Genomic DNA, 27,377 nt, shown 5'->3' on the forward strand with positions numbered 1-27,377 from the left:
TGGAAACCCTCTTCCTAGCACGTTACCATTATTCAAGTCTACTTTGTTATCAAGAGTGTAAATGTTAGGGTACCAAACAAATTCCCCAATGACATACAACGTTAAAAACATAAAACAAGATTCTCAGTCCAGACAAAGTTCAACACATTATCCCATACAAAACTAGCGCGCATGGATGTAGTGTCCTAAACCCTTCTCCACTGTGGCCTAACCCTTGCTGCTCTGCTGTACTGTAACCATGCCCTAGAGCAGTGGTTCTCAAACCTCTCCTGGGGACCCACAACCGTTCCATGTACTTGATCTATTCCACAGCTAACATCTGATTAAAATTGTCAACTAATTATCAGGCCCTTGACTAAGTGAATCATGTGAGTTAGTTCAGGGCTACAACAAAATTGTGAAATGTAAGGAGAGGTTTGAGAACAACTGCCCTAGAGGTGTTCCTGCTCTATATCCGCAGTTAAAGAAGACCTTCAGGGCATGGAGCAAGCTGGAGATGGTGTGAGGGCCATAACGAGGTGTCAGCTGACTGTGCTGCAGCAGCAACATAAAGAACCAGAGGAAGTTATAGCTTGTGACTTCTGAGGGAAGCCCTCAGGCAGTAGAGGGCTTTACCATTCCTTCCATCCATCCCAGTCTGTCCCTCTCGCCACTCCATCCTAATAATAATAAAAAACATCTCCTTGTACTGGACCCTCTTCATTAGCTACTCCATAAGACAGAGAGGACAGTGGAGTGTGTGTGACTGAGCGATCAACCACTCTGTTTCCTGTGACCTCATGGCTGAATCTCTTCACGCCAGACAAAACAACATGAACATGAGACAGGATGAAATAATAACAAAGAGGTTGAGGGGCAAGATAGCGAGACAAGATGAGGCACTGCAGTCAGAAACTAGTCTTCCAGAAACTAGTCTGTCTGTTTGGGAACTGTTTAGGTTGTTTTAGTTTGCTTCCTCCCCCTCTAGTTCCTGTGTGTCAATGACCCTCCATTGACTGGAAACAGTGTAATATCTTTGATCGCCATCTCTTTGGTGAGCCGACCAACCCTGGCGTGTAGGGACAGCATGTGGAATGTGACACGCTATGATCGACCCCCTCTACCCGTTCTCTCTTCCCCTCTCTCTGGGTCTCCCCTCTCTCTCTTTATCTCCCGGTCCCTCTCTATGACTCACTCTCTAGCTCTCCCTGGATCTGGCCCTGTGGTGCGAGACAAACCATTACCAGGGTGGGATGACTGACTGACTTACTGGGGGGTTTAATTGAGCCAACTGTGTCAGCGGGATATAACAGTGGGAGGGCTATGCTATCACTACCACACTCACAGCAGTGACATGACATGAGAGGGCTAGCGGGATGGAGGAGAGCTTAGCATGTGGCCATTCTATTGCGGCATAACGTGTGTGTGTACTTTATAATACTCACAGTTGCTAATAACTCCGCCCAGAGGGTCTCCTTTGAAGTCAAACTCAATGTCCATGTATTTGCCCTGCAGAGAAGAAGAGAGAACACAGTGGTTAGAACTGCCTGACAACCACTATATAGGGAATAGGTGCGACACACCCTTGTCTCAGAGGGAAATCAATGTCCTTTTTTCTTTTAGCAATGAAGCGGTTTTCCAGGCAGCCAAAACAAGATAAAAAAGGACTAATAGGATGAGTCAGGCACGGGGCCCACCCCTTGATGATGACAGAGCATCAAGGTCTTTAATACCGTGGCAACGTTGCTTTGGAGCAGTGACAGTACCACAGTGCCCTGGTGTGGCTTTAAAGTTATTCTCACTATGCATTTAAAGGACAATCCACCCAAAAACAATATTTTGGTATTTGTTTCAATAGTCCATTGTTGACATAGTCCCAAAATGTTTTGCTTGTCAGCAATCAAGTTGTCAAGATACTGTATGTAACTTTCAAAATACAGAAATCATCCCTGCAAAATGCATCATACAGGGATGATTTCTGTACTTAGAAAGTTACATATATTGACAACTTGATTGCTAACAAGCAACACATTTTGGGACTATGTCAACAATGGACTAATGAAACAAATACCAAGACTGTTTTTGAGTGGAGTTTTCCTTTAAGTGATATTCTTCAGGAATCAATGGGTAAATATTAATAACTGAAATGGCCATTGAACAGATTCCCAGATCCCAGGCAGTAGGTAAGAGGAAGCTCTCATAGGCACAGGCAGGGATCACTGCAAACCTCACTGAAATGAGCTTTATGTTACGAGAGGGAATAGAAAGGAGAAAGGAGTTTCTCTTTAAATTCATTTTGAAGAAGTCGTTTTGTCTCCAGGCACTAGACGTGTTCATTAAGTCAGCTGCCAATCACACATAGGTTTGCTGTGAAGTAATGGACTGTGAGTGGAGGAAATGCCTTTTTTTCTTCTCCCATTTGAAAGGGGAGTAAAACAAACCACCTTGCTTCACTTTCTCCCTCTGTTTAAGGTTTGGAATAGAAGTTACAACAGTGGGCCCAGTGTCTTCGTGGCCGTTTGATTTTTCTTCCTTTTATTTATAGCTGAGAGTTCTTCAAAAAGCTGTAGCTTAAACTGCCGATGGACGCTGCCAGATTCAACAACATCACCAGTCTCTCCGCAGGGGGAAGAAACAGAACAAACATTGTCTTCGTCCTGAGGAGAGTTTGGAGTTTGGACAAAATGGCATTCAGTGGAACACGCAGGAGGTGCTCATCCAGTGGTTTATACCAAGGTTACCTAAATATAAACAGATCAGGCATAATCCCAAATGATTCCCCTGCTATGATATCCTAAACCTGAGCATAGTCTAGGGACAGGTAGGTAGGTACACCATGGGGTTGGTGAGTGAGTGGCACAACCTTGTGAATGCCAGAGGTCGAATAGTTTGGTACATGGCGCACTTGACTAAACTGAGTCATGGGACATTTAGTTACGATAACAAAATGGTACATGAAAGGGCTGTGAATTTTGTACTGACGACCAGATCCCTAACCACAGCCCTAGACATTAGGCCATCATTATGAATAAGAATGTGTTCTTAACGGACCTGCCTGGTTAAGTAAAGAATAGATAAACAGGCATTAGGTGAGGACTGGTTAGCCCCTGAGGCAGTGTGGGGTATGGTTCAGTCAGTCAATGCAATTCCAGTCTGATTGGGGAAGCCTGCAGTAATGTGATGACATCAGAAACAGCGGAATCTGGAACAGGCCGCAGCTGGCTACCAATGGGCCCCTCTGGAACACACACAGCCAGCCAGCCAGCCAGGAAGCGTGAGAAAGAAATACCGTGCAAAAACCTGCTGCGGTTCAAAACGGGACATCTCATTTTATATCTTCAGCGTCTAGAAATTAAATGTTTTCCTAGATTAGTCTACCAGACAAAAACCTTGCAATAGCAAGATAGTGGTTGCATCAACCTGCTGATGTTATCTCCATCAGTAAAAGCGTCAGTCACAGTTTCCTAAAGCTCCAGTGCTGCAGGAGCCATGTTTGCACCAGATCATTAGTCATTTTAGGGAAAGTGAGGTAGTGTAGTAGGCCTCCAAGTATGTTAGTTCCACAGGGGCAGTTGGCCAATGGCAGCTGAGGAGCAGCTTGATAGGTCAAAGGTCAGCGGTCACAGTAACACAGTTATTGTAAACCTAACCCTCCCATTGGCTGACGATATCGTATCGTTGATACAGTCTCCACACCAGCCGAGGCCTGAGACCAGCCGAGGCTGTTTTGCATGATGTGCTGTAATCTTTAACTGTACCATCAGCACCGTACTGGCGCCTGGGCCAGGTGAGAGTGGATATCTTTAGTGCTTTAAGAGCCATCTCCCTGTAGGAAAACATGACATGACACGACAGAGGAGCTGCGCTTCTGGAGAAAATAGAAGTTTCCAAACACTAAAGGCAACTTGGCAGGGGCCATCGGCAGACATCTGGATATAGTTGCCAAAAAAATTTACGCCGACGTGGGTTTCACCTCTATCCTGTGCTGCTGCTATGCCGTAACTGTAAATGTAATGGCTTGGTGTTATGTCAGGTTGTGCAGAGAGGGACAAATGCAGGTTATACTGAGAGAGAAAAAGAGCGAGACAAATGCAGGTTATACTGAGAGAGAAAAAGAGAGGGACAAGGGGAGAAAGAGTGATATGAGAGACATGGAGGAGAAAAAGAGAGGGACAAGGGGAGAAAGAGTGATATGAGAGACATGGAGGAGAAAAAGAGGGAGATAAAAGAGAGAAAGGGTGAGGGTTTGTTTGTCTTAACATAGAGTAAACAATGAACTTCATTGGACAAGACCATCAGATACGGAGTCTCAGAGGATAGCGCCAGAGGGAATAGCAGCAGTTTTAAAGGATCATGACCAATTGTACTAATTTCAGGGGTTTTTTTGTAGCGCTGACCTTAACTTTTTTTGTACATGTTTCTGGACATCAGAGCTATCACTAACCTCCATTTGGACGACGACTTCTACTTCAATGAGTCGGAAGCCAAAGACCTAATTGATTATCGCAGACCAGGACCAAATCCCCAACACTAGAAGGAGGAGACGCTGGCGTGTGGGTTACCTGACAAGACTACGTCGAAGAGTGGATAAATCGCCTCTACCCTCTGTTCTGTTGGCGAACATGCAATCACTGGAGAGTAAACTGGATGTGCTCCGTTCGAGACTATCCTATCAACGTGATCTGAAGAACTGTAATATCCTATGTTTCTACGAGTCGTGGCTGAACAAGGACATGGTAAAAATAAATCTAGCTGTTTTTTCTATACATGGCAGGACAGAACGTCTGCGTCCGGGAAGCTCAGAAGAGTGGGGGTGTGTGTCTCTTTGTTAACAACAACTGGTGCGCGATCTCTAATATTAACGAAGTGTCAAGGTTCTGTTCGCTGGAGTTAGAATACCTGCACTCACACCTGCCTGCTGCCATTCCTGAGCAAGCTCTGCACTGGTGGTGCCCCGATCCCGCAGCGGAATCAACTTTAGGAGATGGTCCTGGCGCTTGCTGGACTTTCTTGGGCGCCCTGACGCCTTCTTCACAACAATTGAACCTCTCTCCTTGAAGTTCTTGATGATCCGATAAATGGATGATTTAGGTGCAATCTTACTAGCCCTTTTTGTGCAAAGAAATTATGACGGCACGTGTTTCTTTGCAGGTAAACATGGTTAACAGAGGAAGAACAATGATTTCAAGCACCACCCTCCTTTTAAAGCTTACAGTCTGTTATTCTAACTCAATCAGCATGACAGAGTGATCTCCAGCCTTGTCCTCGTCAACACTCTCACCTGTGTTAAAGAGAGAATCACTGACATGATGGCAGTTGGTCCTTTTGTGGCAGGGCTGAAATGCAGTGGAAATGTTTTTGGGGGATTAAGTTCATTTTCATGGCAAAGAGGGACTTTGCAATTAATTGCAATTCATCTGCTCACTCTTCATGACATTCTGGAGTATATGCTAATTGCCATCATCAAAACTGAGGCAGCAGACTGTGAAAATTAGTATTTGTGTCATTCTCAAAACCTTTGACCACGACCGTATATAGCCAAGTTATTGTTACTCTGTATTTGTTCCTTGTGTTATTTTTATGATTGTATTTTTTCGACTATCTCATCTCTGCATTGTTGGGAAGGGCCCGTAAGTAAGCATTTCACTGTTAGTCTACACCTGTTGTTCACGAAGCATGTGACGAATAAAATCTGATTTGAGGAGACCGCCAGACACCGATCCTCATTGGAGGAGACCATCAGACACTGATTCTTATTGGCGGAGACCGTCAAAGCAACGCCATACTTCACTGTTTGTGTCAGGACAAAGAAAAACATAATACTTACAAATCGGGATGAGTTGTCATTTCTCACGGTTTTAGCATTCCCGAAAGCTGAAAAGAAGAACACACATCAGTATACGAGTCTCAGTTAGATACAGTGGGGAAAAAAAGTATTTAGTCAGCCACCAATTGTGCAAGTTCTCCCACTTAAAAAGATGAGAGGCCTGTAATTTTCATCATAGGTACACGTCAACTATGACAGACAAAATGAGGGAAAAAAAAATCCAGAAATCACATTGTAGGATTTTTAATGAATTTATTTGCAAATTATGGTGGAAAATAAGTATTTGGTCAATAACAAAAGTTTCTCAATACTTTGTTATATACCCTTTGTTGGCAATGACACAGGCAAATGTTTTCACACACTGTTGCTGGTATTTTGGCCCATTCCTCCATGCAGATCTCCTCTAGAGCAGTGATGTTTTGGGGCTGTCGCTGGGCAACACAGACTTTCAACTCCCTCCAAAGATTTTCTATGTGGTTGAGATCTGGAGACTGGCTAGGCCACTCCAGGACCTTGAAATGCTTCTTACGAAGCCACTCCTTCGTTGCCCGGGCGGTGTGTTTGGGATCATTGTCATGCTGAAAGACCCAGCCACGTTTCATATTCAATGCCCTTGCTGATGGAAGGAGATTTTCACTCAAAATCTCACGATACATGGCCCCATTCATTCTTTCCTTTACACGGATCAGTCATCCTGGTCCCTTTGCAGAAAAACAGCCCCAAAGCATGATGTTTCCACCCCCATGCTTCACAGTAGGTATGGTGTTCTTTGGATGCAACTCAGCATTCTTTGTCCTCCAAACACAACGAGTTGAGTTTTTACCAAAAAGTTATATTTTGTTTTCATCTGACCATATGACATTCTCCCAATCCTCTTCTGGATCATCCAAATGCACTCTTGCAAACTTCAGACGGGCCTGGACATGTACTGGCTTAAGCAGGGGGACACGTCTGGCACTGCAGGATTTGAGTCCCTGGCGGCGTAGTGTGTTACTGATGGTAGGCTTTGTTACTTTGGTCCCAGCTCTCTGCAGGTCATTCACTAGGTCCCCCCGTGTGGTTCTGGGATTTTTGCTCACCGTTCTTGTGATCATTTTGACCCCACGGGGTGAGATCTTGCGTGGAGCCCCAGATCGAGGGAGATTATCAGTGGTCTTGTATGTCTTCCATTTCCTAATAATTGCTCCCACAGTTGATTTCTTCAAACCAAGCTGCTTACCTATTGCAGATTCAGTCTTCCCAGCCTGGTGCAGGTCTACAATTTTGTTTCTGGTGTCCTTTGACAGCTCTTTGGTCTTGGCCATAGTGGAGTTTGGAGTGTGACTGCTTGAGGTTGTGGACAGGTGTCTTTTATACTGATAACAAGTTCAAACAAGTGCATTAATACAGGTAACGAGTGGAGGACAGAGGACCCTCTTAAAGAAGAAGTTACAGGTCTGTGAGAGCCAGAAATCTTGCTTGTTTGTAGGTGACCAAATACTTATTTTCCACCATAATTTGCAAATAAATTCATTAAAAATCATAATGTGATTTTCTGCATTTTTTTTTCTCAATTTGTCTGTCATAGTTGACGTGTACCTATGATGAAAATTACAGGCCTCTCTCATCTTTTTAAGTGGGAGAACTTGCACAATTGGTGGCTGACTAAATACTTTTTTTCCCCCACTGTAGATGGCATCCCAAATCAGTATATAAAAAAATATTTATATTGTATAACTTCAAAATCAGGGAAAGTAATAAAGCAACCTCACCACTTTCTCTGCTAAATCATAAGCACTAACACTTTGCATACTGATGGATTGATATTCAGTTTATTAAACCTGTTTCTAAAAAGTGTCAAACTAGCAAAAGCCAATCCTATCCTAGTCCTTATTTATATATTGGTGGGAGCACCAACTAGAGTAAAACTGCATTATTAGTGTTCTCTTCCTCTCTCCAAAACCAGTCTAACCGCATTTCACACTAAATAGCATTACATTTGTCATTCAACACACCGTGTAAAAATCAGGGTACCTTGGAAGCCTGAGGGATAGACTAGAGCCTTGTGACGCAGGCTATCTGCTTTGCCTCCCTCTCTCCCTCCCTAACCCTCTCGCTCTCCCTCCCCCCCCCCCTCTCGCTCTCCCTCCCCCCTCACAGGTCATTACAGCCTGTAGCAGTTAAACTCTCACAGATGTGTTCTGGGCCTGGCTCTATAGTGTAGCAGCTCAGTAGTGGGCATCAGTAGGCTGGCTTCATCCTTCACGGGCATTTCCTGTCTACAGACTACCAATTAAAACACTGCAGTCTTTGTGCCAGCACCCAAGTATGGAGAGGGTTTTTTATTTCCTAATGTATTGGACTGGGGATTGGTGAATATTTGAAATAGGGTAGGGAGATTTTAGAAAGTGTATCATAGTGTGTTGCAGTGAAGGGCAGGGACGAAGTGTGGACTGATGATCAATGTTAGGTAAAGTGTAATAAACATCTACATATTGTAAAATTTGGATCACAGATATTCAAAAATGGTGTAGAGGGTCCTGTTAGAAACTTACAGTAAACTGAACATTGTAATTGTTGGCAAAAGCCCTCAAGCTCTATGGGTTGACAGACGTGTGAGAAAGAGACGTACAGGGGAGAGAGAGAAAGAAAGAAAAAGTATTAAAGTGGGTGTGTCCCTGATGCCTTGGCCTTGCTGGCTCTGAACCTGAAGTATGGGAAAGAGAAAAGGGGTGGGGTTGATAAAATGGGTATGGTTAGAACACTCACCCTCCAGCACGGGATTTGACTGCAGCAGCTGCTCCTTCACCTTGTTCACCTCCTGGCCCTTCCCACACACCGCAGCCACATATGACATCACTAGCTTACTGGCCTCTGGATGTTCAGACAGAGAGATAGACAGGGTTATTTTATCAAAAGTCATTCTAGATCTAGACATGGCTGAACTGAGGCACACCCTGAAATCCCCCTTACAACCAGCCCTAATCAGTCCCTCCCGCCACACCCCAAAATCTCCCTTACATCATCCTCCAGAGGCCCTACAGGGACGGGGTGTGTACCCTCAGTCTGGGCCCCTCTCTGGAGAAGAGAACATGATTCACACGGTACAGAACTACCACCACCCACCAACCTTGTTTACTTAGATTGTATTCATTATAACATTGAATATTACAGCGATAATCACCATTAATAGTCCTGACCTCACTAGACACTGGGCACCTAGGGCCACATTATATATGAGAACTTGTTGAAAACTTGTTGGTACCCAGACCCAGCTCTTTAAACAGCCTGTATGTATGAATAATCGGTTTGGATTATCCTTGGTTTTTCCCAGAATCAATTCCCATGTCAAGATTTAGCCTTTAGCCTAGGCCAGCTTGGGATTCGAATTCATGGGATTTAGACATTTATGTGCATTGATATGAAATGTTCCTGAATCATCCTCTGTCTGGTCTTCACAGAAATCATCATGATGAAGTTACATGGTTTGTAGTATTAGTGTTATGAAGTCCAGTCATGGTTTGTAGTATTAGTGTAAAGTTCTGTCCAGACTCCAGAACAGCCCTAGTTGATAAGATGACTGTGTGTAGCTGTGACCCATAAACAGTTTGAGACCTGTCAATCAGATAGAGGAAGGGGATGTGGTGGACCCACAAATGAACCTGGCTAGTGGCGCTAGTGGATCACGGACACTAAGAGTATAGATCTGATGAAGGACGTAAGTATTGAAAGGAGAGAAGAGACAAAAAGCAGAGAGGAAAATCTTAAGAGGGCCTACATGACAACCCATATACTATTAAGAGAGAGTGGGTAGAGAGAGGAGCAGGGAATCCGGAACAAGAGTTGAATTAAAGGATCATAGAACATAAAGCAAATCTAGAAGATCATATCAGTAAGAAACCTTATAGTGACTAAGGCAAAAAATCCCCTATATCATGTTCGGTAATCTCAAAGGTTTCTGATCTGTAACAGCGGTATTTATAACAATCATGACCTTTGAAGACTCAACGCCAAAATAAAAACGTTATTGTTCAGCCATATCTCAGGAATCACAAGCATGCGTCGTCACCTGTACGGTGTCCAATAACAGCTTTTGACACAGCTCTCCATTCAATGCTACTTCAAAGACTAGACCTAGTATAACTAAACATGTTGAGACACTCCCTAGGTCATGGACACGTCTCCCGAGTGGCGCAGTGGTCTAAGGCACTGCATCGCAGTGCTAGCTGTGCCACTAGAGATCCTGGTTCGTATCCAGGCTCTGTCGTAGCCGTCCGCGACCGGGAGACCCATGGGGCGGCGCACAATTGGCCCAGCGTCGTCCAGGGTAGGGGAGGGAATGGCCGGCAGGGATGTAGCTCAGTTGGCAGAGCATGACGTTTGCAACGCCAGGGTTGTGGGTTAGATTCCCATGGGGGGCCAGTATGATTTTTTTATTTTTATAATAATAAATAATGTATGCATTCACTAACTGTAGGTCGCTCTGGATAACAGCGTCTGCTAAATGACTAAAATGTAAATGTCATGAAGGTATCCTCTGATACATAGACAGTGACCAATTGTGATTCATTCATCCACTTAATTACCATCTCACCCCTATCAGATATTTCATACAAAGACAATGGTTACATGTTCTCCAAACGTGATGAAAGATTCAGGTGGCTTGAAAGCGAATTAGGCTACTTGTTATTTGGTGTATTGAAACATTCAAATTGGCAGAGATTTTGGTTTGAGGTAAGGGAGTTTAGATTTGCGAAAGTATTACATTGCAGACTCTGTATGGTCAGAAATGAATGCACTGGTGGTGCAGTCCTACAAGGCAGTACGTGATAAACATACACTATATATACACACAAAAGTATGTGGACTCCCCTGGATTCGGCTATTTCAGCCACACCTGTTGCTGACAGGTGTATAAAATTGAGCACGCAGCCATGTAATCTTTATAGACAAACATTGGCAGTAGAATGGCCTTACTGAAGAGCTCAGTGACTTTCAAAGTGGCACCGTCATAGGATGCCACCATTCCAACAAGTCAGTTCGTCAAATTTCTGCCCTGCTAGAGCTGCCCCGGTCAACTGTAAGTGCTGTTATTGTGAAGTGGAAACATCTAGGAGCAACATCGGCTCAGCTGCAAAGTGGTAGGCCACACAAGCTCACAGAACTAGACCGCCGAGTGCTGAAGCGTGTAAAAATCATCTGTCTTCGGTTGCAACACTCACTATCGAGTTCCAAACTGCCTCTGGAAGCAACGTCAGCACAAGAACTGTTCGTCGGGAGCTTCATGAAATTAGTTTTCATGACCGAGCAGCCGCACAAGCCTAAGATCACCATGCGCAATGCCAAGTGTCGGCTGGAGTGGTGTAAAGCTTCCCGCCATTGGACTCCGGCGCAGTGGAAACGTGTTCTCTGTAGTAATGAATCACACTTCACCATCTGGCAGTCCAATGGATGAATCTGGGTTTGGCGGAAGCCAGGAGAACGCTACCTGCCCCAATGCATAGTGTAAACTGTAAAGTTTGGTGGAGGAGGAATAATGTTCTGGGGCTGTTTTTCATGGTTCAGGTTAAGCCCCTTAGTTCAATTGAAGGGAAATATTAAATGCTACAGCATACAATTACATTCTAGATGATTCTGTGCTTCCAACTTTGTGACAACAGTTTGGGGAAGTACCTTTCCTGTTTCAGCATGACAATGCCCCCGTGCACAAAGCGAGGTCCATACAGAAATGGTTTGTCGAGATCGGTGTGGAAGAACTGGACTGGCCTGCACAAAGCCCGGACCTCAACCCCATGAATTGGAACACAGACTACGAGCCAGGCCTAATCGCCCAACATCAGTGCCCGACCTCACTAATGCTTGTGGCTTAATGGAAGCAAGTCCCCGCAGCAATGTTCACACATCTAGTGGAAAGCCTTCCCAGAAGAGTGGAGGCTGTTATAGCAGCAAAGTGGGTACTAACCCCATAATCAATGCCCATGATTTTGGAAGGAGATGTTTGACGAGCAGGTGTCCACAGACTTTTGGTAATGTAGTGTACTATAAATCCTGTCGTGTAGAAATGCCATAACAAGTAAAATACTATCATTTAATTTCTTCATGAGATGACTCCGTAATGAATTGGACCGAAAACCCAGACCCATTTTCATCAGCCTCATCTACCCCCTCCTGTCCTGCCTTTAAACCTACAAAAATTATGAAGAGATTACCCAAAATCCGAACATCTCATTGCCCTGGCTTGGCTGATTCACTTCATGCATTGGGACTTTAAAGCCATGAGTGTCTCGATCTGTCCTTGCCCAACTTGATAAAAAGGCAGAAAATATCCCTGAAAACAAACAGTGAGTGGTTGTAATGTACTGTACACTAATGTCAGCAGATTGTAGAAAGTTGTGTCGCCACACGACTTAGACAAAAGGTTTGTTGTTCTGAGTTTGAGGGAGAAAAGGAGTTATATAAAAATTGTGAACTCTGACCTGTCAGCACTGTCAATGCTAAGGTGACCAATGAATGATGTTGAACAATGTAACACCACTTGACTAACATTAATGTTCTGTATAAAATAAATTAGGATGTTAACATTGCAGTGACAGATAGCCCAAAGCCTTGTAATCAAAGCACCAGTTAACCACATAATGGTTTCAGGGCTGTGGGATATCTGCTGGCGTAAACATAAATGTATTTATGTAGTGAGATGAAGGCCACGTGTAGAGAGTTTAATCTGATCCAAGTGGAGAGTAAACTGGATTGACACCCCCTTTGTAAATCACCCAGTAGCGCATGTCACCTGGCAGGCAAGCATACTGTAGATTGACTCCAGCCTCCAGGACTCCAGATGAGTGGTGCCACACCAGCAAAAGGAAAGCCAGAATTATAATAGAACGGTTAAAACCTCTGAGAATTCTATTATTCCCACCACAAACCGATACCACAAAGGGGCTTCTAACAGCAAAAATAGAATTTCGGCAGATTCTTAAAGCCACCACCCAGTGTACTTTTGAATGAAAGTCCCTCCAACAGTCTTGCGTTATTATAGTGGAAATGAGAAACAGTTTGGTTAGAGGCAGAGAAGAAGGAAACAGAAAAGAGTAACAGTAGGCCACAATGTTATGTGAAGTTACAGTATGTTATGTGAATGTGATGTGAAGTGATCCCATGTGGCTCAGTTGGTAGAGCATTGCGCTTGCAATGCCAGTGTTGTTGGTTCAATTCACACAGGGGACGGGTATGGAACAAACGTATGAAAACGTATGCACTCACTACTGTAAGTCGCTCTGGAAAAGTGTGCCTGTTAAATGACTAAAATGTAAATGTAAGTTGGCTTCTGATAGTTTTGGTAGAAGAGTAACATAAAACCACCACCAACAACAAAAGAAAATATGTCATTTTAACTGATGTCAGGATAAGGACAGGGTGTGATAGTGATATCATCCTATATAGGGAGCAGGGAGACACTTCCCTGTCAATTCAATATGGCCATCACCTGGGAATCAAATCGCTCTGCCAAAGTACAGTATATACAGAGAGGGAAAAAAGTATTTGATCCCCTGCTATTTTGTACGTTTACCCACTGACAAAGACATGATCAGTCTATAATTTTAATGGTAGGTTTATTTGAACAGTGAGAGACAGAATAACAACAACAAAAAATCCAGAAAAACGCATGTAAAAATTTTTAGAAATTGATTTGCATTTTAATGAGGGAAATAAGTATTTGACCTCCTCTCAATCAGAAAGATTTCTGGCTCCCAGGTCTCTTTTATACAGGTAACGAGCTGAGATTAGGAGCACACTCTTAAAGGGAGTGCTCCTAATCTCAGTTTGTTACCTGTATAAAAAGACACCTGTCCACAGAAGCAATCAATCAGATTCCAAACTCTCCACCATGGCCAAGACCAAAGAGCTCTCCAAGGATGTCAGGGACAAGATTGTAGACCTTCACAAGGCTGGAATGGGCTACAAGACCATCGCCAAGCAGCTTGGTGAGAAGGTGACAACAGTTGGTGCAATTATTCGCAAATGGAAGAAACACTAAATAACTTTCAATCTCCCTCAGCCTGGGGCTCCATGCAAGATCTCACCTCGTGGAGTTGCAATGATCATGAGAACGGTGAGGAATCAGACCAGAACTACAGGGGAGGATCTTGTCAATGATCTCAAGGCAGCTGGGACCATAGTCACCAAGAAAACAATTGGTAACACTACGTCGTGAAGGACTGAAATCCTGCAGCGCCCGCAAGGTCCTCCTGCTCAAGAAAGTACATATACAGACCGTCTGAAGTTTGCCAATGAAAATCTGAATGAGTCAGAGGAGAACTGGGTGACAGTGTTGTGGTCAGATGAGACCAAAATCGAGCTCTTTGGCATCAACTCAACTCGCCGTGTTTGGAGGAGGAGGAATGCTGCCTAGAACACAATCCCCACCGTCAAACATGGAGGTGGAAACATTATGCTTTAGGGGTGTTTTTCTGCTAAAGGGACAGGACAACTTCACCGCATCAAAGGGACGATGGACGGGGCCATGTACCGTCAAATCTTGGGTGAGAACCTCCTTCCCTCATCCAGGGCATTGAAAATGGGTCGTGGATGGGTATTCCAGCATGACAATGACCCAAAACACACGGCCAAGGCAACAAAGGAGTGGCTTAAGAAGAAGCACATTAAGGTCCTGGAGTGGCCTAGCCAGTCTCCAGACCTTATTCCCATAGAACATTTGTGGAGGGAGCTGAAGGTTCGAGTTGCCAAACATCAGCCTCGAAACCTTAATGACTTGGAGAAGATCTGCAAAGAGGAGTGGAACAGAATCCCTCCTGAGATGTGTGCAAACCTGGTGGCCAACTACAAGAAACGTCTGACCTCTGTGATTGCCAACAAGGGTTTTGCCACCAAGTACTAAGTCATGTTTTGCAGAGGGGTCAAATACTTATTTCCCTCATTAAAATGCAAATCAATTTATAACATTTTTGACATGTGTTTTCTGGATTTTTTTGTTTGTTATTCTGTCTCTCACTGTTCAAATAAACCTACCATTAAAATTATAGACTGATCATGTCTTTGTCAGTGGGCAAACGTACAAAATCAGCAGCGGATCAAATACTTTTTTCCCCTCACTGTAACTAGCCAGCAAATACCATTTCTTACAGCTAATCTCTACCTACATAACACTTTCCAAGATTAGAACAGGTTTTAAAACACTGACAGCACACCATGACAAAATGAAAATAATTGAGGTCTATTTCAAGAGCAGTCATAGTTTGTTGCTAGCGTTTTGTCTCTTTCATTTGACCGTCCACGTTTGCTTCATTAGTCAGCCCCTTTAGTCTTCACACTCAATTGTTTTGCCATGCCTGCATGTACATTTAATTCGCATCTACTGTTTCAGGTACAAACATGACTTTGGCGTTCCCATAACAAATCCTAGTCCCAGCCCTGGTCTGGTAGAAGGTAGGTTTATCTAACTCTGATCTAAATCCTACATGTTGTGGTTACTGCTGCCTGCCCTTATTATCCATTTGCCCTCAGCTACAAGTCTGTTTGTTCTACAGACAGAACAGAATGTACTAGAACAATGCAAACAGAACACAGGCCTATGAGGTGTAAGTAAGCATTTCACTGTAATGTCTCCACCTGTTGTATTTGGCGCATGTGGCAAATAAAATTTGATTTGATTTGATTTAGCTAGCAGTCTCAAGATCAGTAAACCCTTGTGTGGTACATTTAAAATAATCCACAATAGTGTTGTACAGTGCCTTCAGAAAGTATTCATACCCCTTGAATTATTACACATTTTGTTGTGTCACAGCCTGAATTCAAAATGGATTAAATAATATCCCATAATGACAAAGTGATAACATATTTGTAAACAATTGTGCAATTGTATTGAAAATGAAATACGGGAAATATTTTACATAAGTATTCACACCACTGAGTCAATACATTTTAGAATCAACTTTAGCAGTGATTACAGCTGTGAGTCTTTCTGGTTAAGTCTAAGAGCTTTACACACCTTGATTGTAGTACAATCATTGCCCATTTATTAGCCTGAAACTCCCCAGTCCTCAACGATTACAAGCATACCCATGACATGATGCAGCCAACACTATGCTTGAAAATATGGAGAGTTGTACACAGTAATGTGTTTTACAGGATTTGCCACAAACATAACACTTTGTATTCAGGACAATTTTTTTTTGCAGTATTACTTTGGTACCTTGTTGCAAACAGGAAGCATGTTTTGGAATATTTATATTCTGCACAAGCTTCCTTTTTTCTCTGTCATTTAGGTTAGTAATGTGGAGTAACTACAATGTTGTTGATCAATCCTCAGTTGTTTTTCCTATCACAGCCATTGGCCTCATGGTGAAATTCCTGAGTGGTTCCTCTCTGGCAACTGAGTTAGGAAGGACGCCTGCATCTTTGTAGTGACTGGGTGTATTGAAACACCATCCAAAGTGTAATTAGTAACTTCACCATGCTTGAAGGGATAGTCAATGTCAATCTTTACTCCTGAACTTATTTATGCTTGCCATAACAAAGGGGTTGAATACTTATTGACTCAAGACATTTCAGCTTTTAATTTCTAATTAATTTGTAAACACATTGAAAAACATAATTCCACTTTGACATTATGGGGTAGTGTGTAGGCCAGTGACAAAAAACCTCAATTTAATCCCTTTTAAATTCAGGCTGTAATACAAGAAAAATGTGGGAAAAAGTCAAAATGTTGATGTATTGATATTATGTTTTGTAAAAGTGTTACAATACAACAACTGATACATTCATGTACTGCAATTAACAGTGGAAGAAAACTAAAGTTTGACCATGCTTTGTGGTTCTGTGACTCCGCCCACAAACTTTAACTAATACAGTTGATTCCTCTCAAAATGAGCCCATAAAACTGTGTTTGATGCAGGACTCACCTGTCTTTCCAGCTCCACTCTCTCCTGTGATGAGGATACACTGGTCTTTGTCCTGGTCCCTCAGAGAACGGTAGGCCTCGTCTGCCAGGGCATAGCTGGAACACAAGGATATACTCATTAACATTCATTCATAGTCCCACAAACACATTGGATATTCAATTGCGTCACAGATGTCGGTCCATCATTTCCAGGTACCTTATAGAACAACACGTCCATTCCCATATTCTCTATCATCCAAGCTGTTCTATCATATGCACCAACACACCAATTCCACTAATTACAGGCTTGATGATACGTTTATTAGTTGAATCAAATGCATTAATGCTAGGGCAAAAACTAAAAACCATGCACCCTTTTGGTCCCCAGACAATAGAGATATTGTTGCTATAGAGGGATAACAAGGCAGACAGGTTAATAATAAAAAAAAATATATATATATTCACTGTCTGCCCTGCTAAAGCTTCCCCGGTCAACTGTAAGTGCTGTTCATGTGAAGTGGAAACATCTAGGCGCAACAACAGCTCAGCCGCAAAGTGGTAGGCCACACAAGCTCAGAGAACGGGACCGCAGAGTGCTGAAGAGCGTAAAAATCATCTGTCCTCGGTTGCAACACTCACTACCGATTCCCAAACTGCCACTGGAAGCAACGTCAGCACAATAACTGTTAGTCGGGAGCTTCATGAAATGGGTTTCCCTGGCCGAGCTGGTGTCCACATACTTTTGGTCATGTAGTGTATATACAGTGAATATTTAGATGACTGACAAACTGTTGGGCCCGGCCACATGCTTACTAATCAATAACACGTTGCATCCCAGATCTAGGTCTGAATCTAGGTCGCATCGCATCTGTGGAGAAATCAGATTTGTTTGGATGACTTGGAGCATCATCATGTGGATGCATTTGCTCACTTTGCTACATGTATGGTATTGGCACTGTCGTATTGACCAGGTTGAATTTAGTTACTTTGCTCTGCTTAGTTAGCAGTGTCCTATTGATTAAAGTATTTCCAGCAGGATCTACCAAACTAAACTCTGATTGAAAAACAAAGATCTTCTGTGAGTGAAATGCTGGATACTTTGTTCCAAAGCCAGTGGTATGTGTGGAAGCAAGACATTTTGATTATATTTGTTTAATGAGAGCAATCCTATTAAGTGGACATAGTTTAGTGGAAATCAGTCACAAGCAAAGCTTCCATTGAGAGGCAATTAAACTTGAATGATCCATTTTGCATAAGCCTAAATGATAAGCCTCTATCATAAACAAGGGGACGCTGGTCTAAATGAATGGGGTAAAATGAACCCCAGACATTGTACATACAGTGGGGAGAACAAGTATTTGATACACTGCCAATTTTGCAGGTTTTCCTACTTACAAAGCATGTAGAGGTCTGTAATTTTTATCATAGGTACACTTCAACTGTGAGAGACGGAATCTAAAACAAAAATCCAGAAAATCACATTGTATGATTTTTAAGTAATTAATTTGCATTTTATTGCATGACATAAGTATTTGATACATCAGAAAAGCAGAACTTAATATTTGGTACAGAAACCTTTGTTTGCAATTACAGAGATCATACGTTTCCTGTAGGTCTTGACCAGGTTTGCACACACTGCAGCAGGGATTTTGGCCCACTCCTCCATACAGACCTTCTCCAGATCCTTCAGGTTTCGGGGCTGTCACTGGGCAATACGGACTTTCAGCTCCCTCCAAATATTTTCTATTGGGTTCAGGTCTGGAGACTGGCTAGGCCACTCCAGGACCTTGAGATGCTTCTTACGGAGCCACTCCTTAGTTGTCCTGGCTGTGTGTTTCGGGTCGTTGTCATGCTGGAAGACCCAGCCACGACCCATCTTCAATGCTCTTACTGAGGGAAGGAGGTTGTTGGCCAAGATCTCGCGATACATGGCCCCATCCATCCTCCCCTCAATACGGTGCAGTCGTCCTGTCCCCTTTGCAGAAAAGCATCCCCAAAGAATGATGTTTCCACCTCCATGCTTCACGGTTGGGATGGTGTTCTTGGGGTTGTACTCATCCTTCTTCCTCCAAACACGGCGAGTGGAGTTTAGACCAAAAAGCTATATTTTTGTCTCATCAGACCACATGATCTTCTCCCATTCCTCCTCTGGATCATCCAGATGGTCACTGGCAAACTTCATACGGGCCTGGACATGCGCTGGCTTGAGCAGGTGGACCTTGCGTGCGCTGCAGGATTTTAATCCATGACGGCGTAGTGTGTTACTAATGGTTTTCTTTGAGACTGTGGTCCCAGCTCTCTTCAGGTCATTGACTAGGTCCTGCCGTGTAGTTCTGGGCTGATCCTTACTCATGATCATTGATGCCCCACGAGGTGAGATCTTGCATGAAGCCCCAGTTCGAGGGTGATTGACCGTCATCTTGAACTTCTTCCATTTTCTAATAATTGCGCCAACAGTTGTTGCCTTCTCACCAAGCTGCTTGCCTATTGTCCTGTAGCCCATTCAATCCTTGTGCATGTCTACAATTGTATCCCTGATGTCCTTACACAGCTCTCTGGTCTTGGCCATTGTGGAGAGGTTGGAGTCTGTTTGATTGAGTGTGTGGACAGGTGTATTTTATACAGGTAACGAGTTCAAACAGGTGCAGTTAATACAGGTAATGAGTGGAGAACAGGAGGGCTTCTTAAAGAAAAACTAATAGGTCTGTGAGAGCCGGAATTCTTACTGGTTGGTAGGTGATCAAATACTTATGTCATGCAATAAAATGCAAATTAATTACTTAAAAATCATACAATGTGATTTTCTGGATTTTTTTTTTTAGATTCCGTCTCACAGTTGAAGTGTACCTATGATAAAAATTACAGACCTCTACATGCTTTGTAAGTAGGAAAACCTGCAAAATCGGCAGTGTATCAAATACTTGTTCTCCCCACTGTACATACCAGGACGGTGACACAATGGGAAAGTGGGACAGTATAGCATACTCATTGGATCACCCTTAACAATGTTGGGATTGCCATTGTCCTGCTCTGATGCTAAAATATCAAGAGTGTGTGGTGCGTGTGTTTAGGGTTGGCAGTCTGGCAAGGAAGCAATACCGTACAGATTTGATGATGGCTGACTGGGTGTTACGGTGGTCTGTACTTTGAAATTGGGTGAGACCATGTTTGTTGCCACCCTATTGGGTGAGACCAAGGTAGGAGCTACCCTATGGATCACACTTGGCACCTAAACAGTTATCTATTCTACAGTTCTGTTATAGTACCAGTGTTCCAAACTCTCCCTAACCAGCCCACCAGACTCCAAATTAGCCCTGCAAGCCTGCAAGGTCTCCCAGCTCCCATTTTCCTCTCAGTCTGTACTTTTCTACATTCATTACTCAGGAATTTTCCAGAGCCACCACTAATAATAGCTCTGATTGTGGAGGAACTGTTGCATGTAGTTTCCCTTTTGCCTGCCCCCCACATCACCTTCATATGAAGTATGAAAAATGTATGCATTCACTAAACTAAGTCGCTCTGGATAAGAGCTTCTGCTAAATGACTAAAATGTAAATGATATACTAAGAAAATATGGCAATGGTTTCTTGTTAAAAGGCAAGGTAGCTCTGACATGCCTTTACAGATGCCCCCTAAGTAAGTCTCCTCTCCACTATGGCAATTGACTGAACCTGAGGAGACTCAAGGTCCAAACTCCAAATTAATTTGGTTAATGCCAAATGTGTTATACTCCGCATCCATCCCTGGTCCCAATAGTTGACCTTAACAAAAACACAGGCTGTCTACGACATAGGAATAGAAATATTATAATTCTATGGTCTACAATATCCTTGAAATGTCACTAATGGTTACATTGACAGCCATATGAACCCAAACATATAGCCTAGTGCTAGAGGTAATTTTGCAGGAATGTAGTCAAAATGGCCATTCTCCCAAGTGTCTAATTTTAGTGGCACGTCCTGACCTCATTCCTCCCCCCCCCAAGGGGGATTGTGGGTTTTCACTAGTCTCAACGATGTGAGAAATGTTATTAACTAATTACATGACCATTAAGACCATAGACTGTCTAAGCATCAGTGGCACGCAAGATCTTTCACACGCCACAATCAGAGCCCTAGACGCACAGCAGCGCTACATACTTTACATTCAGACAATAATGTAGGTTTACATTACGTAGATAATCTCGTTACTTTACATTATGTTGGTTTACAATGATTATGGAGATCAACTCATCTATGAAAAACTTGAATCTATGAAATAGTTTTTACGATCATATTTATAACATACCCTATGTAACAGGGATACTAAATGGAGAGCAACATAACGTTCATAATCACAAAAAGCTGAACCACTGCTGATGTACTATGTGCATTGATGGTCCTCTGTAGCTCAGCTGGTAGAGCACGGCGCTTGTAACGCCAAGGTAGTGGGTTCGATCCCCGGGACCCGTCTGCTAAATGGCATATTATTATTATTATTATTATTATTATTATTATTATTATTGACTGCTAGCCTAGCAGACAGCCGTGAGAAGGAGAGAGCCAGATGAATGCACGCCAGGCCACAGTAAAAAGTTGACACTGCATCCTGCCTGGCTAGCTAATAGAGATCTGGGTTCCACACCATCACAGTGTTCTGGGCCAAGACCTAGCTGCAACCCAGCCCAGCCGCAACCCATCCCTAACCCAGCCAGCCCAAGCACTAACCCAGCTAGCCCCAGTCCAAGCCCAGCCCTGCCCAAGCACTGACCCAGCTAGCCCCAGTCCAAGCACTAACCCAGCTAGCCCCAGCCCTGCCCAAGCACTAACATAGCCAATGGGAATCAGGGGAGGGAAGTTAGGACATGGGACATTATGTCATTGTTGAAATGTGCAGCGCACCACGATCACAGCAGATGTCTGCGCTTTGTGAAAACAGCCTGGCCGCTCAAAGTGGGCCAGACAAAAGACAAGCATCACACAATTACCCTGGCCTGAGAGGGGGGTTGGCTAGGGGTGGGGGGCTAACCTGGCCTGAGAGGGGGGTGTTAGTGGGGCTGGGGGTTAGTAGAGGAGGGCTAATAGGGAGGGGCTAGGGAGAAGCAGGGGTGGTGGGAGGGAGGTCCCCTGCTAGGAAATGTGCCAAATGATTAGCAGTCACACACAAACACAACGTGGCCGGGAGCATTCACCCATTATGAAGTTGAACAGGTCATATGAATGGGCCAATCACAATATGAATAGAACTGCAAGATGGTGCATTGGGAACTAGGAGGGTCCCAAAAGAGAGAAAGTAAAGCCGGGGGGGCAACAAAATAAAGTCTGTAAAAAAAAACTGTCTGTAGGGCAAGGTAAGGAATGGGGCAACACAAACACATGGTAGCAACTTGTTTGTTACTGTAGCTCTCCCTAAAGTCAAAGCATCTCAACACTCAAGGTTTAAGGGACAAGAGAGGGAAACCCAATATGTCCTGGCTGTCCTCACCCAGCACTGTGTCCAGGCCACACCATGAGACAAAGGGAGAAAGAAAAGAAGAAAACTGAATTAAATCTGCTTGGCCACAGCATTGTGTAATCACAAAGACCATGAAAGAGAGAGAATGCCAAATTGATCCACCATTCACCAAATAGAAGTTGCCATTTATAGGCTACAGACCAGGGCTTCTTATATCAGTGTGGAAATTATGAGAAGGCACCCAATGCACCAGGCACATTAAAGGGTAGCAGCGAACCAAAAGCCAGCAAGCCAATGGCCCTAAGGCACCCTGGTCTGGTTGGGGTCTCAGAGAGAGGGATAGGGAGAGAGGGGTGGAGCAATAGGGTGGAGCGATGCCTCACACACATCCACAGCAGGAGACAACGGCTGGAATTTGTGCATCCTCGTGGCAGCAGTGGGATGCAAAGCCACACTGGCATGAGGCAAGCTGCAGAAAATAGCCACTCAGTCTTTCTTCTCCAAACCCTGAGAACGAACGAGGGAGGGAGGGAAGGATGGAGGGATCTGCAACCTGCTGCATCCGAAAAGAATGTCATTCATAAAATTCTTCAGCAGACATGATTCCTGGTTGGCATGAAGTCAGTGCTGAAACCATGGCCCACCTAGCTAATAGGGAATGACAGATCCTCCCTCAACCAACTGCAGATTTTCATTTTGATATCGTGACGCTAAACTGTTTAGGACTACAGTATATCTACACAGCTGTTTGCATTGTGTTTACTGTTCCACTGTTTAACGTTTCTCATATCTGAGTAATTACATAGTATTTCATGTACTTACAGTAAAGTTTTCCAGCAGCTTGATGTTATTAAAATAACTACACTTCCATGGCTCCTTTATGACAGCTAGCCAAGGTTGTAAGGAAGATCTGTCATTCAGTAGCCTCTCATCCAGCCCAGCGCATGGCAGGTTGCTGGTTCCAGGATATCCGTATCTTGCACTGACTGAGCCACAGAGGAAGCTACCATTTCCAGCTGCAGCCCTGGGTCCAGGTGGCATTAATGTGACCACTGTCAGCCTCAGCCATGAAACAAACACAATGGGGCCAGAGTCACGACCGGCGACTGAAGTTCAGAATAGCTTACCTAAAACAAAATGCAGGTGCTGTCAGCTACTACCAAGAAGAGGTGTGAGCCAGCCAGGGCCAGGGTCTTTGTTCAGTTCAGACACGTGGGCCATGTGACTGACACTGTGGCTGCTACATACATTTGACATTAGTCATTTATCCAGAGCAGCAGCAGAATAATTTTACTTTTGCAGCAGGGGGATGTCGTCACAGGACGTCTATAAATAGTGGATCAATAATTAATAATTGTGTATTTTTTTTTTTTTCACCAAGTGCTGTTTGGGACTACTGTAACCCATCATCTATCTACAGCCAGGATAGAAGGCCTGTATTCACATTAGGGCTGACCCCAATTAGTCGACTGGTCGATTGTTTGGTCGATATGCTCTTGGTCGACCAATACTTTTTTTTTTAGTCGAGCAGTAGCAAATATATATATTTTTTAAATGGCACACGAGACACCTGTCTAATTTGCGCCCATCCAGTGTGGCTAAAATGCACATCTCACTCCAGAATGTGCTCTCTCCTGCCAATTTGTGCACATTCATTGTTTCATAAATTAATTGTGGGAATTGTTTGCCTTGATTGTTAGTGTATCAATTCCCCATTACATATACCACCAGTAGTGAGCTACATTTACCTTTAATTCCTATAATTTTGTTTGGTTATGTCTGTTAATGCATTCAATATATACTGAGCTAAAATATAAAACACAACATGTAAAGTGTTGGTTCCATGTTTCATGAGCTGAAATAAAAGACCCCATAAATTGTCCATACGCACAATAAGCTTACTTCTCTCAAATGTTGTGCACAAATGTGTTTACATCCCTGCTAATGAGCATTTCTCCTTTGCCAAGATAATCCATCCACCTGACAGATGTGGCATATCAAGAAGCTGATTAAAACAGCATGATCATTACAGGTGCACCTTGTGCTGGGGACAAAAGGCCACTCTAAAATGTGCAGTTTTGTCACCACAGATGTTTCAAGTTTTGATTTGCAATTGGCATGCTGACTGCAGGAATGTCCACCAGAGCTGTTGCCAGATAATTTAATGTTAATTTCTCTGCCATAAGCCGCATCCAACGTTGTTTTAGAGAATTTGGCAGTACGTCCAACTGGCCTCACAACCGCAGACCACATCCGACTTCTTCACCTGCGGGATCGTCTGATGAAACTGAGGAGTATGTGTCTATAATTAAGCGCTTTTGCGGGGAACAACTCATTCTGATTGGCTGGGCCTTGCTCCCCAGTGGTGGCCTGTGCCATCCCAGGCCCACCTATGGCTGCGCCCCTGCCCAGTCATGTGAAATCCATAGATTAGGGCCTAATGAATTTATTTCAATTGACTGATTTGAGAATTGTTGCGTTTATATTTTTGTTCAGTATATTATTATTACAGTCTTTTACCATTCTCATTGTCAGAGTGGACACATTGTTTGCAGACCGCACAACCTATGCTACACTTGTGAGAAACACTTTTTGGTTTATTTCATTCCATTTACGAGTTTTGTAAATTTAGTCATTGTCTTTTGTTTGGAGCGCTACTGTCAATGTTGAGTAAGGACGTGCACCTGATAACGCATCGAAGTAGGCCTATAGGCTACCTGGCTTGCGCGCAAATGTAGGCATATAAAATGTGCCCATTTGGGGATTTGATAGTATTTCTGACTGGCTTAACAACACAACTAATGAGCTGTGGAGCTTCTCAAAGTAATGTCTTCACCTCAAACAGCAAGCAAACAAAGTCTGTTTTTACAGCCATTGAGAATGATTGAATGGAAAAAATCTTTCCAGCTCTCTTTCGATAACCACTCAGCGTGAAAGGGAAAAATGTCATGCCCTGATCCTGTGGATACGTCATTAAATAGGTCTACCTGATGAGCTCTTATCCCTTGGGCAAAATAGCCTACAGCTGTGTCTGTCCCAAGCTCACTGGCGCAGGAAACTGAGGGTCCAGAATATTTTATACAATGTTCCAAGTTTGCTAGCGCGAGCTTCGGGCCGGACACAGTTAATACAATGTTTCAAGTTTGTTGCAGAGGCCAAGCATAGCCAATGTGAGTTATAGGATATTTATTTTTATCAGGATAATTTCTACATGCAGCCTGCAATAGTTTTATTTGTTGGCTTTATTTAGGCTATTTTTATATAGTTGGAGGAGGATAGTTGGGTCAGGTTAAGGTTTTTCTCGTGGTTATCTTGATCTCTGGCTCCCTCAAGTCATTTGAGTCTTATTTCATCAAACCGCATCAGACAAGCATATAGTTCATTTTATTAAAACACAGGGTGTGTCTATATGGAAAAATACACGTTTTAAAAATGTAAAACAATCGATTGGTCGAAGGAACAGACGACTTTCGGTCAACTAAGATGTCTTTTTGTCGGGGACAGCCCTAATTCACATAAGACATGAGGGTAACTTAGCTGTAGTATCAAACTTGAATAGTCGAAAGTAACACAATGGAAAGCATGCAACAGAGTTAAAATAAATGCAAGCACTGATTGTATTTTGGAGTATCCTCAAAGGAGACTGTCTACTTATATCAATGTGTTTTTCTCCTCACTTTCAGGGGATCCTGGCTTTGATTTTATCAACTGCACTGCAATTTAGTGAGAACATTCCGCATATAAAGCTGTTGGTTTGATCCTTGAGAAAGTACAGAATAATCTAATTACCATGCTGACTAAGGGCAGTGAAGCAACTTCTGAAAGTGTTTTCCCCCATACTAGATCAAAACAAGAGGAATCAAAGCACTAGGCTATTTGCGCAACCTTGAGATCTACTTGTGAGAGCTAGCATTTACATTGACGAGTTAGTTACATTTGGTCATAGAACAAACCAGATTATTCAAACCAAATCAGACCCCCAATGGGATAGAAGATCTTTCCTTAGTAGACGATTGAGAGCTTTCTAAGTGGCGAAAGAGTTGACGGTCGATCCACTGGGGTATTGGTTAACAGCCTTAACCTACAGACAATTGGGTGTGTGTATTACAGTAGCCTCTGGGGTATCATGTGTGCGTGACTGGCTTGTGTTCTGAGGGGAACCCCCCCAATCATCTCCTTTGGCCAGAAACACACACTCTCCTCGACAGGATGTTGGAAACAGAGGGAGAAGTCAAGACTATTTTATCTCTGGGTGCTACAGTAGCTTTAAAGCTTTTTCATGTCTCTCCTGGCCCTGCATGACTCAGCTTTACATCTTCTGTCCTGTCCATCCTACATCAGTCAATGGCTGCCACCGCTATTGAGATACTCGATGATTATAAAAGTTTATTATTAGAGGGTCAGTCCTCAATATAACATTTGCAAGTGACAACTTGCAATTAAGCAAAGCAACATTGAGGCCGGTTCAATGAGATGAACATCAGACAATCTGGACCTATCCCGCTTCCATAAAGACAACTTTCAAGGACGCAGGGAGAGCAGAAGAGACTAGGTGGGCATTAGGCAAAAGTCAAGAGCCAACCCCATTAAAAGCCTCTGTCATTCAATCATTCCTCCTGAATAAACAACGGTTATGCTCTTTAAAATCCAATTATGTTTGATAATACACTGTACTGGGTTAATCTGGCATCTGCTCAAATACGCGCTAAACATTAGGCTAGTAAACGATAAGGGCATAGTCCAAGACACCATCCACTGCCCTCGATCTACACACATACATAACCAGTCACTCTTTAGAGGACAAAGAGGGCATAGTACAGCATAATGCTCTGTAGAAAATCGCACAACTATCAATTTACATGTCTCAGAGGAAGCAGTGGCCTGGGCATGAGCCTGGATACCTACTGAGGGCCAGCCACTGGGCTTCATCAGGGCTCAAATCACACTACAGACACTGCCATTGTGGCTCTAACTGACTAAAAGTCTAATGGAACCCCTTCCTCATCACTACACCACACTGAGGAGGGAATAACTGTTTACTTATCCCCAAGCCAGGAAACAAGGAGGGGTATGGTGGCTTGAGAAGAACATCATTGGGAAGTAGAGGGATTGGGGACTTTTTCTAAATATCATGTGCCAAAACAAACATGACTGCACAGTAAAATATTAAAGCTGAAATGTGAAGTAAGGCTGCTGGTGAAAAACAGGACTGGTGCTTGGAAAAGACTACGATGAACTTGCGAGCTGTGGATTTGTCGTTAA

At 43.4% G+C, this 27,377-nt stretch overlaps 1 protein-coding gene across 7 annotated transcripts in view; it reads right to left on the bottom strand.

Moving 5' to 3' along the window:
* The window catches only part of LOC311129826 (unconventional myosin-Ib-like), a 122,038-nt gene that overhangs the window by 41,029 nt on the left and 53,632 nt on the right, over positions 1-27,377 (bottom strand). For all 7 annotated transcript variants that reach the window (XM_084162284.1, XM_084162289.1, XM_084162287.1 and 4 more), the window contains 4 exons: positions 16,705-16,799; positions 8,555-8,659; positions 5,807-5,853; positions 1,425-1,488 (listed from right to left, as the gene is read on the bottom strand). In XM_084162284.1, the coding sequence (XP_084018410.1) occupies positions 1,425-1,488; positions 5,807-5,853; positions 8,555-8,659; positions 16,705-16,799 (311 nt within the window). The remainder of the gene's footprint in view (positions 1-1,424; positions 1,489-5,806; positions 5,854-8,554; positions 8,660-16,704; positions 16,800-27,377) is intronic.

Source organism: Coregonus lavaretus, assembly GCF_964263955.1.
Source record: "Coregonus lavaretus genome assembly, chromosome: 5".
NCBI lineage: Eukaryota > Metazoa > Chordata > Actinopteri > Salmoniformes > Salmonidae > Coregonus > Coregonus lavaretus.